Genomic DNA, 20,901 nt, shown 5'->3' with positions numbered 1-20,901 from the left:
CTGTTGAAAGAGCCAGGTCTTTAAGGCTTTACGGAATACATTTAGGGAAGAGGCGTGCCGTAGATCTTGTGGGAGGGAGTTCCATAAGGTGGGGGCCGCCACTGAAAATGCCCTCTCTCTAGTTCCCGCCAATCTAGCTGTTTTTGTCGGCGGGATTGAGAGAAGGCCCTGTGTGGCTGATCGTGTCGAGCGGCATAATTGGTGGCGTTGAAGGCGCTCCTTTAGATAAACTGGGCCGATACCGTATAGGGATTTAAAGGTTAATACCAACACCTTGAATTGGGCCCGGAAAGCAACTGGAAGCCAGTGTAGATCGAACAACACTGGTGTGATGTGATCCCGGCAGCAACTATTCGTAAGTAGTCGAGCCGCCGCATTTTGTATGAGTTGTAATTTCCGGACCGTTTTCAAGGGTAACCCCACGTAGAGCGCATTACAGTAATCCAATCGAGAGGTGACCAGGGCGTGTACCGCTAGTGGGAGCTGATGAACAGGAAGGTAGGGTTGCAGCCTTCGTATGAGGTGCAGTTGATACCAGGCTGCCTGGCTCACTGCCGAAATCTGAGCCTCCATGGACAGCCTGGAATCAAGTACAACCCCAAGGCTGCGGACCTGGTCCTTCAGGGGCAGACTCACCCCATTGAACTTCAGATCAACATCTCCCAACCTTCTCTTGTCCCCCACGAGTAGCACCTTGGTCTTATCGGGGTTCAACTTCAGCTTGTTCCTTCCCATCCATCCACTCATGGATTCCAGGCACTTGGACAAGGTCTCCACAGCCAACTCTGGTGAAGATTTAAACGAGAGATAGAGCTGAGTGTCATCCGCATATTGGTGACACTGCAGCCCAAATCTCCTAATGATTGTCCCTAGCAGCTTCATATAAATATTAAATAGCATGGGAGAGAGGATAGAACCCTGTGGCACACCACAATTGAGAGGCCAAGGGTCTGAAACCTCCTCCCCCAATGCTACCTGTTGGTACCTATCGGAGGGAAAGGAACGGAACCACCGTAATACAGTGCCTCCAATTCCCAATCCCTCCAGGCGATGTAAAAGGATACTGTGGTCGACAGAAAGGGGATCCCAGGGAATGCAGTGATTATCGAACGATTGCCTTACTATCCCATGCATGTAAGGTAATGCTCAAGATTCTATAACAAAGGCTCTTACCATATATGGAGCGAGAAATGCCAGACGTCCAAGCTGGATTTAGAAAGGGAAGAGGCACCAGAGATCATGTCGCAAACATTCGTGGGATAATGGAATGAACCAAGGAATTTCAGAAGGAAATCACCCTGTGCTTTATAGATTACAGCAAAGGCTTTGACTGTGTAGATCATGAAAAACTATGGAATGCTTTAAAAGAAATTGATTGTCCTCATACACAACCTATACTCTGGTACTCTGGACAAAAGGCTTCTGTAAGGACAGAAAATGGAGAACCCAACTGGTTCCCCATCAGAAAGGGTGTGAGGCAGGGGTGTATTTTATCACCCTATTTATTTAATCTATACACAGAACATATCATACGGAAAGCGGGATTGGACCAAGATGAAGCAGGTGTGAAAATTGGAGGGAGAAATATCAGTAATTTAAGATATGCAGACAATACCATACTACTAGCAGAAACAAGTAATGATTTGAAACGAATGCTGATGGAAGTTAAAAAGGAAAGCACAAAAGCAGGACTACAGCTGAATGTCAAGAAGACTAAAGTAATGACAAGAGAAGAGTTATGTAACTTTAAAGTTGACAATGAGGACATTGAACTAGTCAAAGATTATCAATAGCTCGGCACAGTCATTAACCAAAATGAAGACAATAGTCAAATCAGAAGAAGGCTAGGACTGGAGAGGGCAGCTATGAAAGAACCAGAAAAGATCCTCAAATGCAAAGATGTATCAATGAACACTAAAGTCAGGATCATTCAGACCATGGTATTCCCAATCTCTATGTATGGATGTGAAAGTTGGACAGTGAAAAAAGCAGGTAAGAGAAAAATCAACTCATTTGAAATGTGGTGTTAGAGGAGAGCTTTGTGTATACCATGGGCTGCAAAAAAGACATATAATTGGGTGTTAGAACAAATTAAACCAGAACTATCACTAGAAGCTAAAATGATGAAACTGAGGTTATCCTACTTTGGACACATAATGAGAAGACATGATTCACTAGAAAAGACAATAATGCTGGGGAAAACAGAAGGAAGCAGAAAAAGAGGAAGGCCAAACATGAGATGGACTGATTCCATAAAGGAAGCCACAGACCTGAACTTACAAGATCTGAACAGGGTGGTTTATAACAAATGGTATTGGAGGTCACTGATTCATAGGTCGCCATAAGTCGTAATCGATTTGAAGGCACGTAACAACAACAACAAAGGTAATGTATAATAATTGTACAATGGCATTGATTTGCATGTAGAATTTTCAGATTTTTTCTCTCTCTCTGCTTCCTATAAATAAATATAATATCTTGTATATATTATCTCTATCTCTCCTATACAGACAGACAGACAGACAGACTTCCCATGTTATGGGTGTCAGAGAAACTTAAAACTATTTATTTCATTAGGGTTCAATGCAGAAATCTTTTTTATGCCTAAAGAAAACAAAGCACCTTCTCTTCCATGAAGGGTTTAAAGCAAAATATGTATGCACTTTCCCCTTCATTCTAAACATTTTACTATATTTTCATTTTTAAAAGGGAGGCAGCTGTCTCTTATGGAACAGAACTGGATGGACAAAAAACAAACACACCTCTTACCCATTATTTATTTTATGTTGAACATCAAGAACAAGGTCAGTGTTGCAGACTTCATCTTCACCACAATCTTTAATGAATGGTATCTACAAAATAGATTTTTTTTTTTTAAAAGGCTCCCATCTTCTTTGTTCAGCATAAACAATCTATATTTTTATAGCCACCCTTGGCTCCTTTGGGAGGAACGGCAGGACAGAAATGTAATAAATAAAAAAATGTTTTTTTTAAAGTGCTGGTATTAGTTACTAAGTGTCATTATAATAAGGGCCTCTATGGGACTGTGTCTAATCTATGCTAATAAACAAACAAATGTAAAATTCTGTAACCCAACTCCTGCACAAAAACTGCAAATTATTTTTGAACTGTGCAAATTATGCTTAAAAATGTGCTTGCTTCTCTTTACTTTGTATCACTAATTGTTTTTTGCTGTCATGGGGATGACAAAGAGCTGTACAAAGCACTGAAGCCTCACCCTGGCCATTCTTCCCAACCTCACCTGCCTCCAATAACTTTCCAAGACCTCATCAGGTATTGCCCACACACTTTCAACTGTATCTTGACATTTTTTAAAAAAATATAAAGTGGCAGAGAAATGTTTTAAATAAAATAAAATAAATCTCAACCTTAAATGGAAGCTCAGTCTGTCTGGATTAGCGATGGGCAAGCTCCCCATGGTTCGCATTGGACTGACTCAAAAATAACTTGAGCTTCCCCCGCTCCACCCCAAACTAGAAAATAGCACAGCTTATTCCTGGACCAATATGAAATCAATGAAGACATCAATGTCTGTACTGATTTCAACAGCCCTGAAAATTGCTGACATGATGGTGATGGTGAGCAATTAACTACTGAAGACCCTCTTGCTCCAAAAGCCTTCAGCAGTAGGTTGCTATTTGCCCTCACTAGCCATTTTGCAGATGGACAGCAAGTCAGGAATTATTTTTAGCGCTTCTGTTTGCCGCCCTGGGCTCCTGCTAGGAGAAAGGGTGGGATATAAATTAAATAATAAATAAATAAATAAATAAAAATTGCCTGACTCAATTTTCAATGTGAGCTAGATAAGATTTGGGCTAATACTCTTCTCTACTGAGACATTACCAACTCCCTGAAGCTTGCATATGGGCCCAAACCCTGCAAAATTCACTGACATCTCTACTTAGGATGCTGACTTCTATCCTCATTACCAAATTCTACATTTCTTTGGCCTAATCATGGAACCAAGTGATCCAGTCAGCCAGAACCACCAAAGCAAGTGCCTCACAACAACTGGCTTTCTGTTACTATCATGGCACTCATATTGATTATGTGCCAACTTACTGATAACACAAGAAGAAGAATGTGTGTTAATATACTCACATTGTAAGTAACAGATGCAGGGGAAGTTTTATCAAGAACAGGGCTTGAACCAGGATTCCTGAGGCTAATATCAACACGCACACTAAGAGAGTCGACAGCATCAGAGGGCTCCTTTAAACACACACACAATCACAGAAACCATCAATTGGTATCTGTTTAGTTAACATTTCTCATATACATAACTGCTGGAAGACAATATTAAATGATACAAATGATCAGATACATTGATAAATAATATTGAAGCTTATTTTACATTGCCTGCTGTTGAACATTTTGATAGGTTATTTATTTATTACATTTCTATCCGGCCTTTTGTTTTTCATGATTGAAACCCAAGGTGGCTTACATATGGTTCCCAGGCGGTCTCCCATCCAGGCACTGCCCAGACTTGACCCTGTTTAGCTTCAGCAGGGAGCTGGCCACATGTGCCTTCAGACCATAGCCTGGGTTAGTCTTGCAAGCAAGCACAAAAAAGTACAACCCATTCCTGTTTGCATTTACTTGCTTCCCATCCAGTAACATTGTGGGTTACCCTAGTAGATAGAGTGGCTGAGTGTTTGAATGCAAGGCTCTAATACAGAGATGTGGAACCTGTGTCCCTCCAGTTATTCTTGGACTACAAGTCCCATCATCCAGCTGTAGTCCAATAATATCGGGAGGGCCACAGGCTCCCTATCACTGCTGTAATAAGTCTGCCACAACAATTGCTTGGGGAAAGGCCATAGCTCAAGGGCAGACCACATGCTCTGCATGCAGAAGGTCCCAGATTTGATCTCTGGCATTTCCAGGCAGGGCAAGGAAAAATGGACCATTGGTCTCACCTGAAGGGTGATTTCCCTATGAGTACGGACATCACAGCGGGTCTTAGCTCCACCTATCGTGCGAAGGCAAGAATGTCTTTGAAGTCAAGACTAGGGGCGTCAGGCCCCTCCCACTCTCCAGTTCATTCGCAGCGAGTCTAAGGAGAAATATCTAAAAATACAAGAACAAGGCCAACCGGCCTGGCAGCAGGAAAATAACACAATAGTACCATGCATAGTAACGTGACTCCAACATAGCGGTGTAACAGAACTAGAAGTCTTGACTTCACTCTTAAATTTAAATAATAGCGTAACAGTAACATATAATACATTAGAAAATATATAGTCATCCTCCAACTGGGAGGGTCATGATGTCCGTACTCATAGGAAAATCACTCTTCAGGTGAGACCAATGGTCCATTTTCCCTATGAGTCCGGCCATCACAGCGGGATGTACCACAGCAGCCCATACAGGGAGGGACCACCCACGTGTTAATCCTCATTTAGAACCTGTTGCAACACTCGTCTGCCAAAAGATGCGTCAGCAGAGGCATAACGATCAATTTTATAATGCCTTATAAACGAGTGTGGGGTAGACCAGACTGCAGCCCTACAAATATCGGCAACAGGAGCATTAGTGGCAAAAGCAGCCGAAGTGGCAGCTGACCTGGTAGAATGAGCCGTTATACTAGCTGGAACTGACAGCTTCAGAGACTCATATGCTAAAGTAATACATGCCCTTAACCAACGGGATAAGGTAGGATTGGATACTTTATGCCCCATAGACCTTGGATGAAAGGATACAAACAGAGACTCCGTTCGTCGAATCTCTTGGGTCCTAGACAGGTAGGTCTTGAGAGCCCTCCGGACATCTAACGAATGCCAAGCCTTTTCTAGAGGATGGGTAGGATTCGGGCAAAAGGAAGGCAAAACAATGTCCTGGTTGCAATGAAAAACTGAATCGACCTTGGGACGGAAGGAAGGATCAGTCTTCAGTACAACAGAGTCCTTATGGAAGACGCAGAGGTGTCGAGCAGAAGACAATGCGCCCAACTCTGAAACGCGTCTGGCAGATGTGATTGCGATCAGAAACAAGACCTTGAAGGACAGTATACGTAGGGGCACAGTCCTGATGGGTTCAAACGGAGGGCGTTGCAAAGCCTGCAGAACTTTCGGCAAACTCCATGAGGGAAACCGATGGACAACAGCCGGAGAGCGTAGGGCGACTCCCCTCAAAAAACGTTTGATGAACGGATGTGAGGAAATATGATCTCCAGGAGAGGACACTGAGAGGATGGACGACAGAGTGGACGCATGTCGACATAGAGTGTTGGGTCGAAGTCCCATCATAAAGCCGCTATGGAGAAATTGCAGCACCTGATGCACAGTGGCCTGGGATGGATCATGGTGGTGGGACTGACACCACTTGGAGAAAGCCACCCAGGTATGTTGATAAATACGAGTGGTAGATGGTCTTCTCGAGGCCAACATAATATCAATCACAGTGTCAGACAGTCCAGCTGACCTCAAATGTCCCTGTTCAAACGCCACGCTGTTAGATTGAGCCAAGTAGGGTCCTGGTGCAGAACTGGACCCTGGGATAGGAGGTCTGGCCTGACTGGAAGTGTCCAAGGATCCATCATTGACATTACCAGAAGATCTGAGAACCACGGTCGGCATGGCCAAAATGGTGCTATCAGAACCAGCTGTGCCTTCTCGGTTCGCGCCTTCCTCAAGGTTTTGGTTAACAATGGTATGGGAGGAAAGGCGTACAACAGACCGTCTGGCCACAGTGTTGTCAGAGCATCCACTGCTTCTGCTGTTGAGTCCAGGTATCGGGTAAAGTACCTGGGAAGCTGGCAATTGTGACTGGAAGCAAACAGGTCGACTGAGAGGGCGCCGAACCGACACTGGAGACGATGGAAAATGGCTGGATGAAGTTTCCATTCTCCCGGAAAGACCTGTTGTCTGCTGAGCCAGTCTGCTGTCACATTCCAAATCCCTCTGAGATGTTCTGCTTTCAGGGATTGTAGATGTTGTTCTGCCCAGACAAAGATGAGGGAGGCTAAGTCCTACAGAGGACGAGACCTGGTGCCCCCCTGTCTGTTCAAATGTGATTTTACACACGTGTTGTCTGTTCGAATGAGCACATGATCCAAAGGGAACAGAGACTGAAAATGAAGTAGAGCTAAGTGGACAGCCTTTAGCTCCAGCCAGTTGATGCTTTGAGTTTGCTCTGCGGTGGACCAAACCCCCTGAACGTACTGGGAGTTGCAGTGGGCTCCCCAACCGATGAGGCTGGCATCCGTGGTTACAATGATTCTGCAGGGTTCTCTGAACGACGTGCCCTTGGAGAGGTGTTGAACCTTGGTCCACCAGCGGAAGGAGAGGCGCAGTGCGGGGCTCAAACGAACTTTGCGATGGTTGGAGCTGGCAATGTCTTTTTGAAAAGGCAACAGAACCCATTGAAGGGGCCGAGTGTGGGCTCAAGCCCATGGCACAATGTGGATTGTAGAGATGAATATCCCGAGCGCTCTGGCGAGAAGCATGACGTCTGCGGATGTTTGATGCATCAGGGACCTTGCGATGCTTGTGATGGCAGTGATGCGATCTGGAGCCAAGAAGACCATTGCCTGCAGGGTGTCCAACATTGCCCCTAGATGTAGTAGGCGTTGGGTTGGTTGGAGATGGCTTTTGTCAAAGTTGACAAGCCAGCCGTAGGCCTGCAAAACATTGAGGGTGATCATTAAGTGATGATGAGCCAGCTCCTCAGACTTGGCCCGTATTAGCAGATCATCCAAATATGGGTAGATATGAACCCCTTGGGTCCGGAGATAAGCCACTAGGATGAGTAGCACCTTGGTAAACACTCTTGGAGCAGAGGAGAGGCCGAATGGCATCGCTCTATACTGAAAGTGCTGGTGGCCAAAAGCAAACCGAAGAAACTTCCTGTGGGCTATGCAAATGGGCACATGGAGATACGCTTCCTTAAGGTCGATAGAAGCCAGGAAGTCTCCTTCATGCAGACTCTCCGTAATGGAATGGAGTGATTCCATTTTGAACCTGCGATATGTTACAAAACGGTTGACAAACTTGAGGTCCAATACCGCCCTCCATGATAAATCTCGTTTTGGCACAGCAAATAGGAGGGAGTACACCCCTTCCGACCTCTCAGTTGTGGGAACTGGCTCTATCGCCGCTATGTCCAAGAGGTGGTGGATAGCTGTCTGCATGATGTTGTGCCTGGCTGGTGCCCTTGGGCAAGGAGTCGGATGGAATCTGTCTGATGGGGTTGCCCAGAACTCTATGGTATAGCCATAACTGAAAAGGTCCCTGATCCAGGAGACTGTAGTAAGGCGCAGCCATCGATCTCCAAAATTAAGTAATCTGCCACCTATGGGGAGGGCGTTAATACTACTTGCGTGGGCGAAGGCCTCCCTTATATGAGGACGATGAGTTGCCCCTGCGCCCTTGGTACTGACCTGTGCCCTGGAAGCGTCGGTTCCAGGAGCCCCTGAATGCGTTGGGGTCATAGGATCTGAAGTCGCGGCCTCGTCCTCCTGGCCGCGTTCCTCGAAAGGGCTGGTTAGAACGGAAGGAAGGAAATCGCCTGAAAGGCCTGTGGTCGATGTTCTTGACTGTGGCCAGAACCGGTTTGTGGGCGTCTTTTGGATCAACCAGCACTGCCTTTAGAGCTTCCTCGCCGAAGAGCAGAGATCCGGAGTAAGGAGCCCTGGACAGGTTCAATCTGGCTGCTGAATTAGCTTGCCAGTGGCGAAGCCAGAGGGTGCGTCGAGCGACTATTTGAGCCGTCATGGCTCGTGCCCCTAATTGAGTGGCATCCAGAGTGGCATTGGCCACAAAAGCTGCTGTCTTACGCAATTTCAATAGCGCTCTTCTGAGGGCGACAGGATCAGGGTTAGCGTCCTCTAGAAGGTCATCCAGCCACATCATAGATGCTCTGGAGAAAATGGAGGCTGAAGCAGAGGCACGCATGGATAGGGCAGTGGCCTCGTGATTCTTGCAGAGGGCGAAGTCTATTCGTCGCTCAGTAGTGTCCTTTAGGTGTGATTCCCCTACCCTGGGCAAAAGTGATCGTGAAACGAGGCGAGCGATTGGTTCATCTATGCCAGGGACATCTAACTTGGTGGCAAAGTCTGGAGCTAGGGCGTAAAGCCTGTCAGCCAGGTTCTTGAAGCGTCGAGCTTGGAGTGGATGAGCCCATTCTTCAGAGGCTAATTTGGCAATTGGGTCCGGCACCGGGAAGTAGTGTTCAGTAGGTGCAGGGGATTTGAGGACCTTGGCCCCTTTTATAGCTGGGGCGGACGAAGTTGAAGGCGCAGTCTGGAGACCAAGGGTATTAACTACCCTACGTGCTAGCGGCTGATAGTCTGAGGTATTAAACAAACGATACGATGTATCCTCCTCATGATCTGAATAGTCGCTCCAGTCGTCTCCTTCAACATGGTCAGTGAAAGTTGACTCCTCCGCATACGAGGCTTCGTCCGTACATCTGCCTCTGGCTACGTCAAAGGGATCTGGTGAACAGGAAGAATGAGCTTCATGACACACACGTTGGTCCATGTTGAGTTGAGGTATGGCAGGAACTTGTGGTAGTGACTGCATTTGGGTGAAAAATGCCAGCATGGCTTGAAGTTAGGAAAGGAAATCAGGAGACAGCTGCAGACCGGATGTGGCAGATGTATGTGCCTGAGGAGCTATTGGAACAGATGTTTGGGGTGGTAAAACAGAGGGAGGTTCGTTAGGCGAACACTGAGCGGGAAAACCAACAAACTCTTCCTCGCCAGAGGAAGCAGCAGGGGAATGGAGAATATCGCTTATGTGTGCCTGTGCTGTGGTGGTGGTTGGCACAGAAACATAACGTGGGTGCTTTGGTTTGCTATGGCTGAAAAGATGTTTTGTCTTAGCCAGAGCTTTGGCATGTCTGGTCTTAGTCGTGTTAGGATGTTGTGGCTTGGCTGTTTGTGGCATGCCTGGCTGATCTGGCCCCATATGGGTTGATTGCGACATGCCTGGCTGTTCTGCCATCTTATATTAACTTGGGTGCAGTACACGGCCACAGAGGGGGCAGGATGTAAAGACCCGAACTGGCACAGCGTACGACCACGGAGGGGGTAGAATACGCTGGCAGATGGCGAAGTGCACTGCCACAGAGGGGGCAGAATGCACTGAGGAGTCAGCGTTAATATATATAGGCTGTTTTTAGAGTTGGCACACTCAGATTAGTGCTGTAGGCTGGGTTTCAGGCGTGGTACACGGCCCCAGAGGGAGCAGGATATACCAATATAAATCAGATTTAGTACAAGTCAACCACTAAGATTAAAGCTCCAGCCTTGATAATACAATCCAGCCACTAGGATTAAAGCTCCAGCCTTGATAATACAATCCAGCCCACTAGGATTGGAGCTCCAGCCTTGATAATATAATCCAGCCACTATGATTACAGCCACAGTAAAATTGTGTGTAAGTCAGTCCTGTGTAAGTCTGTCTGCAGCACGTATACAACACACATACGGATAAATAGCCTGCAGGGGAGGTATCCGATGGTTAATAAAGGGTAACAAAAAAGGCGGGAAATTTGAATTCAAAAAATGGCGCCCGGAAAAAAGAGCGCGGAGAGAGAAGGAGCAATGGCGGCCGTCTGGAAGCGAACTGGGGGAAGGGCTGCCCAGCACAGTCTCGCAGGAGGAGCCGCGGGGCCGAAAGCCGCACTAGCGGCTCTAAAAAACCCCCAGGAGGGAAGAGGCAGTAGGGGAAATGCGGCAGCCACCGCAGAGGGAGCCGCCGTCGCCGTCTGCAAAGCCCTTCGCGGTGGGGTGAGCTGAGGTAAAAGCGCTGAGGGAGCCGCAGACAGTCTCGCAGGTTAATGAAAGAGCTGCAGCCACAGGTTTCAGTGGGGCGAGAACGGACCCGGGCAGGCTAAAACGGGTGACGGGGTAACGGCGGGAGCCGCAGCCGCAAGCTCCCGCTGAGATCAGAAAAACCGCAGCCGCGGTCTTCCGAGAGCGTCACGAAGCGCGGGGAAAAGGGAGCGCGGGGAAAAGGGAGCCCAGCAAGACAAGCCGCTAGAAGGGAATTGCAGCCGCAAGTTCCCAGGGGAAGCGCAGAGCCCAAGAGAGAAAGAAAAACGAAAGGACGAGGAGGATCCGCAGCCGCGGTCTCTCTTAGGGGTGGGGAGTAATCCAATAGGGGAAACAAACTGCCCGGGGAAGGGAAAAAGGTTCCCCAAGAGAAGTCCCCAAAAATCGGATACAGTTAAAAGCAGTTAAACACAAGACAGAGGGAAGGAGGACACTTGGAGACACACAGGAGACAATACCTCCACCCTGTCAAACAAACACACAAACAAAACACCAAAAGAACTTAGCTAAATGCTACGCTATATAGATCTCAATCTTGTTCGTACAAAGGCAAGAATGAACTGGAGAGTGGGAGGGGCCTGACGCCCCTAGTCTTGACTTCAAAGACATTCTTGCCTTTGCATGATAGGTGGAGCTAAGACCCGCTGTGATGGCCAGACTCATAGGGAAAACTCTTTCCTGAAACCCTAGAGAGCTGCTGCCAGTTTGTATAGACAATTCTGAACTAAATGAACTTGCGATCTGACTCATCACAAGGCACTTTCCTATGCTCCCATATGAACTTGTCCACTCTGGACTAGATATCTCATCTCTGAAGAACGTGTCATCCAGAGAAGGGTGACTGCTGAGAGCACCTTTTTGGTGGAGGCACCCCAGTTGTGGAATATCCTATCCCAGATATCCTCAGCTGGCTCCTCGTTTACTCTTTTTTTATTATTATTAAAAGGTGAAGCCTGACTTTATTCTCCAGAACTTTTAATGACTGATTTTATTCTTGCTCTTTCTCTGCTCTTGCTGCTGCATTTACTGCTGTTTTTTTATTGTTTCACAATTTAATATTTTATCAACAGAAGGTTAATTTGTTGAATTTTAAATCTTTTCTGTTGTTTTGGATACTTTTGCTGAAAGGCACGTTAGAAATATGTAAAAATGAATACATGATTCCAAACAAACTAACTTGAGGGTTCTGGAAAAGATTAGCATCTTTACTCACTGCATGAAAGTTAAATTCTCATTTTAGAGATGGAAAAATAGTGTTGCGCTTTAGGCCTACGGCTCACAAAGAGTAGATTAAATGGTAAAAGCAATACCTGGACTGTACCACTTCAGACTGCATGTTGGAGGTCTCAAAGAATGTTTCTCCATTTAAAAATATCACTACACAAAGAAAATCAGATACTGAATTTCCCTTTTATTTGTTTTTTAAAAATATTTTTACACTTTTTATACTACTATTTTATTGGTTTTTGGTTGTATTTTTGTTTTAATGATATTGTTTGTTTTTATATTATAAAAATATTTTTAATATAAAATTTATTAGAGATTTTTAAAATATAAAAATATTAAGCAGTTTATAAATGCTTTTAAACAAACATAAAATATAAGGGAAAGGATTCCAGCTTAACCTTTGCTCTAACATGCTAATTTTCCATGTATACAAATGTACCCCCCCACACACAAATGGGACCTCCCCCAGCAGTAGAAAGCTGTATAGTCATCCCAGTTGCACGTTCAGCATCTTATCTGCAGTTTGTGAGAACAAAGCCTCAGACATACATTTCTATATACATGCATAACGAATGAAACTGTTGGCTGTTTACCTGGGCATTGAACACATGCTCCTTGCAGTTCTCAATTGGGCCAACTAAGATATTATTCTGCAGATACCTCTCATTGTTTTCTTTAAACAATCCTCTAGAGGTCACTCGAGAGGATAAGAGATCAGCATCCAATGTCAAGTTGTATCTGATATCTAAAGGGAAAAATGGTATATATTTCAAAGGAGTTTGTTCAGTTATTCAAAAATGTGTTGTGGCAAACATACTTCTACACCCATGTTTGCACCTATTTTTACTGGTTCTAGAGACACTGGATCAGGCCCCTTAGCTGATTTTCCTAACCCCAGTGTAGCTCAATTTAAATCATTGTATCGGGAATAGAAGACATCTCTCCATTTTTGTGATGTCCTTCAGAGACAAACCAGATTTGCAAACCAGAGTGGGACATCACTACTCCTCATTTCCCTATCTTGAACCACATCTGCATCTCCTGTTATACAAAGAAAACCTTGAATTGGCTAGACTCAATCAATCCACATTTGTAGATTAGCTAAATAAGTTGTGTTCACAGCATTTACTATGCACAGATGTGAACCTGACATGTTCTTATATTAATATAATCTGGGTTTAATAATAAAATAGCAATTGTGTGCATTTGATGTAGTTCCATTGGATGTGCTTTTAATTCTCTTCGATGATAGTAGATGATATTTAATAAAATTGTTACAAAAATTGCATGTATGTTTCTTAGCATATGATTTATCAGTCTTTAATGTAGTTGGATATTTTGCAGAATGTAGCTTTTTATTTCTTTGACAATACAGAAAGTTAGCAATTTAGGAATGTTTAGGTATGTGTGAAAAAATTATCTTCTTCAAAGGAAAGATTTAGTATAAATATTCCTTCCTTTGAGCACCTGTCCCCCTTTTTTGAGAGAGGCACCTATCACTTTGCTTGCATCCTAGACAGCCTTGCTGATTCAGGTACTAATGATTTAGGGTTTCTCAGCTCTGGATCAATAGCTTAGAATAGTAATAATAGCAATTGTATTTTATAATATTTTTATGTTATTGACTAATTTCATTTATTTTATTTTCTGTAATGTTCAAATTCTGTTAAGTAAAGGAAATGTATTTACCAAACTTATATGCCTAACACTCATCCCTGAACCTTAAATTTCTCTGTGCTAATATGGAGGGGGGTTAATTCTTTAACATAGCATCTGTGCAGAGAGAGCTAAGGTATAGCTTAACTAACAGGCTCAGTGTCTGCTATACAGAAATCACACACACTTACCATTCTGCCAGTTTCAGTGTGTCTCCACCTCTCTCTGATGAAACAGGGGCACGCGACACTAGTCAAACCCTGTCCCTTTTTACTATAAAATCTGGTGAGAGCAGCTTGAGTGCTTTTTTAAATTCAGTTTCAAGCAGATATCACAAATTATCAGCAGATCAATCTGTTACCCCTCTAGGTGGGGCCAATGGAAACGCTTTGCTGTAAGGGACCGGAGTGCTCACAGCCTTAGAGATTCACTCTGAACAGGGCAAATTTGTCACAGTGTACTCCATCCTAATACAAATGCATTCCCTAGAGCACATTACAACAATTAAAAACCACAACAGTATAAAGCAATCATTACAAGAGACAGGGTCAGCAGCTAAAAACAGAGTTTTGCGTCTGAAATAACTGCCCAAACCTGTTAGCCACAGACTGAATAGGTGGCCTTGGCAAGTTATGGCCTTATAGCTTCAGGCTAAAATCCTATGAACGCTTGCTAGGAATAAACCCTACTGAACACAATAGGACTTACTTCAAAGTAAATGTGCAGAAGATCAAGCTGTCCATTCATCAAGTGTGAAATTTAATTTATTTGGGCTTTTCCCAATCTTGCAAACCTTATGAATGATAGCATGCTACAGAAATAACAGTGGTCAAGTGATGGAATTATTTTGGGGAGAAACCAAAAAATTGCATCTTCAGCAGCAAATGCTGCCTAGTTTGAGAATAGAGTGGCCAAGTGAAAAAGTAGGACAGAGCTTCTTCGCCTTTAGCAGTCATGAAGGAGAAGGAATTTTCAGCAGGTGTAGCTGGGCTCCTTCCAGAGAAAGGGCAGGATATAGATGTATTATGGAAAAATAAATTGTTATGCAAATTACACCAGTTAAAAGTCCCTCTCCACCACAACTATTAAAAGGTACAGGACCCTGTCCCTTTGCATCTGGTTATCCCACTGAGGAAAAAAAAGCCTTAAAACAATGTAAATTCACATATACATATTCAATAGCTGCATCAGGCTGACTATTACAGAGTATCTGCACTATGCATGCTGTAGTGATGATTTGGTGCTGTCTACTGAAGCAGAAGAACATTTTTGATACAATTTTGCAACAGCACAGCTACATACACCTCCCCAAACTATTTAAGTGATTTTATTATTTTATTGGTAATCACTGAAATCAGGGGTTCCCAAAATGCAGTCTGCAGACCACCAGCGGCCAACAAGGTAGTCCATGACATGTCTATAAAAAGAAAATTAACAGTCACACAGCATCTAGCACAGGGCATTGCCATTGCTACAAAAGGCAGAAAAATAATTAAGTGGTCTACCAAGACCGTTAACAGGTTTCAACTGGTCTGTGGGGAAAGAAAGTTTGGAAATCACACATTTAAAATATTTACATCGTATTCTTAATTGAAAGTAAGTACTTAACCAGCGAACCTATACATGTCTACTCATATGTTCACTGAAGCTTTCTCCCACATGAGGGGGTAGACAATTGCAGCCCTACATAAATAGGTAATTTCCCTCCACAAAGAGTACACTTCCAAAAACAACATCGTAAAACAAAATGTTAAGAAACACTTACCCACTTGATTACTCCTGCGGGCAGGTCTAAAGGTTGCACTGAAACATATGTGAAGAACTACCTCGGTATTCTTGTTTAGCAGACTGATCTTCTTAGGTGTAGATGACATGTGTATGGACACATCAGCAATACTTTGAGACCTAAAATACAGAAAGGCAGATTTGCCTGTAATTACAGTCACAAAAAGTGAGGTTTGTTCTGGGATGTACAATGGAGAAGTACACTTGAGTGTCACCCACATATTAATGGCACCCAGCTCCAAATCCCTGATAGCCTCCCCTAGCAACATCATATAGATCAGAGCTGGGGAACCTTTTTGGCTCCATGAGCCAGCTGGCATGCAGGGATTAACACGTGCAGCACTGGCTGTACATGTGCCTTTTCAATACTAGGAACAGGCATGTGAAGCCACTGCAAAATTCAACCCTGCCCTCCTATCCATCAGCTGACATCACATGCAATGTCAGTTGACCGACAAGTGGGTGTGGTTTGGGGAAAAGGGCATTGTGCGCCAAACTGGACCTCCCTGGTGGGCCAAGATTGGCCTGTGGGCCAGAGGTTTCTCACCCCTCCTACAGATGTTAATTAGCACAGGGGGCAGAATAGAACCTTGTGGGACCTCATGGATTAACTGCGATGATCTGAGCAGTAGACATCCAGCAGCACTCTCTGACACTGGCCCATAGGCAGGAGCAGAACCACAAGGATAGCGTGGCTCCTACTACTAACTCACAGACTCCAGAGAGGCCCATATAGGGCCCTTCCCCAGGAGCTGAATTGGCTTAAGATCCAGTGGGTTCTTGGCTGGCCCAGTTCTGCCCTGCTACTGAAATTCCCTGAAGTTTGTGGGTTTGGAGTAGAAGCCACAGTGTTATGGTGGTTATGCTGATTGCCACCAGTCAGTATCTGTGGCAATGGGAGCATCTGTGGTGGTTGGGCTTCCTCTGCTGCAATGTCCACTGAATTCTTACCCTGTCAAGCCACACAGATTGAGAGTTAACATGGGATTGCTTTAAAACTTAAAAACTGTTGATGATATAATGCTGTTATGCAAATATATGGCGTGGCTGCATTTAAAATACTGCATACAGTTCTGGTCACCTCACCTCAAAAGGGATATTGTAGTGTCGGAAAGGATTCAGGAAGGGCAACCAGAATGATCAAGGGGATGGAGCAACTCCCCTGTGAGGAAAAGTTGCAACATTTGGGGCTATTTAGTATAGAGAAAAGGCAAGTCAGAGATGACATGAGAGAAGTGTATAAAATTATGCATAGCATGGAGAATGCCAAGTGAGGTGGATCCACACAGAATTGTACTCAAAGAGTGCTTATCAATGGTTCCTTCTCAAACTGGGGGGAAGTAACAAACAGGGTACTCCAGGGCTCGGTCCTGGACCCAGTGTTCTTCACTGGGCCCACATTCTTATTAATGACTTGGATGAGGAGGTACAGGGAATGGTTATCAAATTTGTAGATGAACCAAAATTGGGAGGGACAGCTAATACCTTGGAAGACAGAAACAAAATTCAAAGGGATCTTGATAGGCTGGACTGAAAACAACAGAATAAAATTTAACAGGGATAAGTGCAAAGTTCTACACCTAGGAAAAAGAAACCAAATAACAGTTATAAGATGGGGGACACTTGGCTCAGCAATACTACATGCAAGAAGGATCTTGGGACTGTTGCTGATCACAAGCTGAACAGGAGCCAACAGTGTGATGTGGCTGCAAAAAAGGCAAATGCTATTTTAGGCTGCATTAACAGAAGTATAGTTTCCAAATTGTGTACAGTATTGGTTCCCCTCTATTCGGCACTGGTTAGGCCTCATCTTGAGTACTGTGTCCAGTCCTGGACACCGCACTTCAAGAAGGATGCAGATAAACTGGAACGAGTTCAGAGGAGGGCAATAAGGATGATCAGGGGACTGGAAACAAAGCCCTATGAGAAGAGACTGAAAGAACGGGGCATTTTAGCCTGAAGAAGAGAAGACTGAGGGGAGATATGATAGCACTCTTCAAGTGCATGAAAGGTTGTCACACAGAGGAGGGTCAGGATCTCTTCTCAATTGTCCCAGAGTGCAGGACACAGAATAATGGGCTCAAGTTGCAGGAAGCCAGATTTCGACTGAACATCAGGAAAAACTTCCTAACGGTTACAGCGGTACGGCAACAGCTCTCCAACACTGGAGGCATTCAAGAGGCAGGTGGACAGCCACCTGTCCAGTAGCTTTAATTTGGATTCCTGCATTGAGAAGGGGGTTGGACTCAATGGCCATATAGGCCCCTTTCTATGAGAAAGTGGAGAGTTTTTCTCCCTCTCGTGTAACACTCATGGGCATCCAATGAAGCTGAATGTTGGAAGATTCAGGACAGAGAAAAGAAAGTACTTCTTCACACAGCACCTATTTAAACTATGGAATTTGCTCCCATGGGAGGCAGTGATGGCCACCAACCTGGATGGCTTTAAAACACGATTAGACAAATTCATGGGGGATAAGGCTATCCATGGCTAGTAGCCATAATGCTCTGCTATGCTCTGCCTCCATAATTGGAAGCAGCATGCTTTTGAATACCAGTTGCTGGAAACCACAGGAGGGGAGAGTGTTGTGCTCAGGTCCTGCTTGCAGATTTCCCATAGGCATCTGGCTGGCCACTGTGAGAACAAGATGTTGAACAAGAAGGGCCATTGGCCTGATCCAGCAGGCTATTCTTGTGCTCTTATTACAGCTTAAGTTTCTTTTACTTATCCAGCATCTCATTCAGAATAAGCTAGAGACATGAAGAGTTGTGGGAGAATGGGCTTTTTCTTGATTGATTGATTGATTGATTGACAGACAGACACAAACCCACTACTCACCAGAGTTGAATCACATTTCCATCAGAGCCCACAGATACATCAGTAATACCATCTTCATTTAAATCACTACGGCCATCTATTGATCTTCCAAAATACTGAAGCTGCTGTCCAAATGCAGGGTCCGATCCAAAAATTTTCTCGAAAGAGAAATGTTAGTAGCATGTTGATGTTTTCAGTCACAAATATTAGTCTATATATTACTTTGAGAATTCTCCCCTGCTCAAATGTTTCATATTAGCAATGATAATTGATTTTCATTATTTTCAGTTACAGTAGGGCCCCACTCATATGGCGGGTTATGTTCCAGACCCCCGCTTTAAAGTGAAAACGGCTGTAAAGCAGAACTCATTGAATAGAATGGCACGCAATGCCCAAAAACCGCCGTAAAAGCGGAACAAGCGCTGTATGAGTGGGGCTTTAGTCTAATTGCATCTAATTGAGACTGCTGTATTAGCGAATCGCTGTAAAGCGAAGAGCCGTAAAGTGGGGCCCTACTGTACTTTAAAAAGCACATGCATCTGACAAAGTAGGGTCTATGCCACAATAAATATGTTAGCCTTTAGAGTGCCACAAGACCTTAACAGTAATAATTAAAAGTAAATAATCAATACATGTATAGTCAATTCTTATAGATTAACTTTCTATATTGCTATTGTTATTATTGGATTTATATCCCACCTTTCCTCTACAGTGTAGTTAGTTCTCCCTCATTTTGTCTTCACAACCGTTCTGCAAAGTAGATTAGGCTAACAGATAGAGACTGGGCCAAGCCACACACTGAACTTCATAACTAATCCTAACAAGTAATCCTAATGAGAAGCTGGTGATGATTGGAGCACCAGAGCCACTGCTACATCTGAAGTCCTAATGCCTGGGTGTCCTTAGTTGATCTGAAACTACTGGGAGGTTCATATGGGAATAGGAACTAGGATTCATGCTGAACATTATTAATCATTTTATCAGAGTCACACAAATGGAAAAGGATCCATAGGAAATATATGGATTTTCCAATAAAAAGAGATAACAAATAAACAGGTTAGGAGCTCTAAATCAGGAATGGAGAATCTGTGGCCAGATATTCTTAGACTCTAGATGCCATCAGTCCCAGCCAGCACAGCCAATCAAGGAGAGCAAGTAATCTAACAAACTGTGAAGAGCCACAGGTTCCCCATCTGTGATCTAAATGGTTCAAAGCAGAGAATGAGTTAACAAGTCCCTGATCAACAGTATTCTGTATAAAAGTTACTTACCTGGGAATATTTAGTGTGTATTGTTCTTTGTTTACCATTGTAAATGTAGATAGCACCAGCATTCTGGTTTTCTAATGGTGCTCCGACTATCACATCATTAAAACCATCTAAATCAATATCTGAGACAGCAGTGATAGCAGATCCATACCGAGCATTTTCAAACCCTTGAGGACCTTCTAGAAGTTCTTGTTTGCCCAAAATGCCCTTTCAGAAAAGACCAGAGGGGGGGGGGGAGAAGAGACACTTACATTAGAGTTTTCTGAAACACACCAGACAAAAATCCTTGAATCTGAAGGTAATTCTTTGAAATAAGAATGGAATTTCCTAGTTCTTATAAAACAGAATAATCAGATGTGGAAATACTTATTCCCTTGTCTTTTGTTGTGCCAACCATAAAGGAAGTGCTAAAAACACAGAAAAATAGTAAAAACTTTCCATTAAGCATCTCAGGAATTATTGCTAAAATAAATAACTTCCCTATACATCCTATATTATCAGTAATTACTGCTGTCTGCATGAAATAGTATAGTTATCCCATGAGGCACATTGATCCAGCTAAAAGTACTATATAAATGAAAGTCTTCCTCAGTGGAATGAGGAACCATGTATACAGATGGTTCTTGTGCATTTCTGTTTATTCCAAAAACTGAACAATATGTGCCAAACCCTTGAAAAATTTGGGAGGGGAAGCAGGGGTGGATTTCATCTCCCCATTCCCCGTTGCCCAACAAGTTGCCAATCAGTAGGGTTTTAGATATAAATATCTTCACCCATTCCAATCTGGGTTCAGGCCTGGAAATGGGACTGAATCGGCCTGGGTTGCCCTGATGGATTATCTTTGTGGGGAGATGGAAGGGGAAGTGCGACCCTGTTACTTCTTACTTGATCTCTTGGCAGCTTTTGATACCACTGATCAGGATATCCTTCTGAGCCGACTTGGTGAGATGGATATTGGTGGCACTGTTTTACAGTGGTTCCTATCCTATCTCCAGGGTTGTTTTCAGAGAACAGCATTGGGTGATGTCTTTTGGCGCCTGGCAGTTGTGCTGTGGGGTGCCACAGGGTACCATCTTGTCCCCAATGCTGTTTAAAATGTATATGAAGCCCTTGAGAACAGTTATCAGGAGATGTGGGGTGAGGTGTTCGCAGTACGCTGACGACACCCAGCTCTATTTCTCTGTAACATCTGAATTGGGAGAGGGCATGCAAGCCCTGGACTGCTGCCTGGACTTGATGGTGGGCTGGATGAGGAACAATATACTGAGTCTGAATCCTAGCAAGATGGAGGCACTAGGGTTGGTGGTTCCTGAGTTCGGATAATTGGTCAGTTGCCTGCTTTGG

The 20,901-nt window shown here is 44.1% G+C and overlaps 2 protein-coding genes across 4 annotated transcripts in view; both read right to left on the bottom strand.

Annotated features, from left to right (window-relative positions):
• Positions 1 to 20,901, bottom strand: part of ITGA2 (integrin subunit alpha 2) — a 121,652-nt gene that overhangs the window by 29,005 nt on the left and 71,746 nt on the right. For all 3 annotated transcript variants that reach the window (XM_061617731.1, XM_061617742.1, XM_061617723.1), the window contains exons 14-19: positions 19,561 to 19,764; positions 18,311 to 18,447; positions 15,453 to 15,592; positions 12,625 to 12,776; positions 4,123 to 4,233; positions 2,770 to 2,852 (exon numbers count right to left, since the gene is read on the bottom strand). In XM_061617731.1, the coding sequence (XP_061473715.1) occupies positions 2,770 to 2,852; positions 4,123 to 4,233; positions 12,625 to 12,776; positions 15,453 to 15,592; positions 18,311 to 18,447; positions 19,561 to 19,764 (827 nt within the window). The remainder of the gene's footprint in view (positions 1 to 2,769; positions 2,853 to 4,122; positions 4,234 to 12,624; positions 12,777 to 15,452; positions 15,593 to 18,310; positions 18,448 to 19,560; positions 19,765 to 20,901) is intronic.
• On the bottom strand, positions 6,720 to 9,522 carry LOC133375672 (lamina-associated polypeptide 2, isoforms alpha/zeta-like). Its single transcript, XM_061607442.1, has 2 exons — positions 8,405 to 9,522; positions 6,720 to 7,645 (listed from the first exon to the last, which is right to left on the bottom strand). Exons 1-2 carry the CDS (start codon positions 9,504 to 9,506, stop codon positions 7,620 to 7,622), a joined length of 1,128 nt encoding a protein of 375 aa, XP_061463426.1. The 5' UTR covers positions 9,507 to 9,522; the 3' UTR covers positions 6,720 to 7,619.

Source organism: Rhineura floridana, chromosome 1, assembly GCF_030035675.1.
Source record: "Rhineura floridana isolate rRhiFlo1 chromosome 1, rRhiFlo1.hap2, whole genome shotgun sequence".
Taxonomy (NCBI): Eukaryota; Metazoa; Chordata; class Lepidosauria; order Squamata; family Rhineuridae; genus Rhineura; species Rhineura floridana.
The sequence above is the reverse complement of the archived record's forward strand: the minus strand, read 5'-3'. Positions and strand labels throughout refer to the sequence as shown.

Bases quoted from the DNA above. Each gene is read 5' to 3' on its own strand.
- LOC133375672 (XM_061607442.1), bottom strand. From the start codon at position 9,506: ATGGACCAACGTGTGTGTCATGAAGCTCATTCTTCCTGTTCACCAGAT. The intron at 7,646-8,404 runs GTCAGTACCAAG...AATGTTTTGCAG, and splicing joins CCGACGCTTCCAGGGCACAG to GCCTACGGCTGGCTTGTCAA.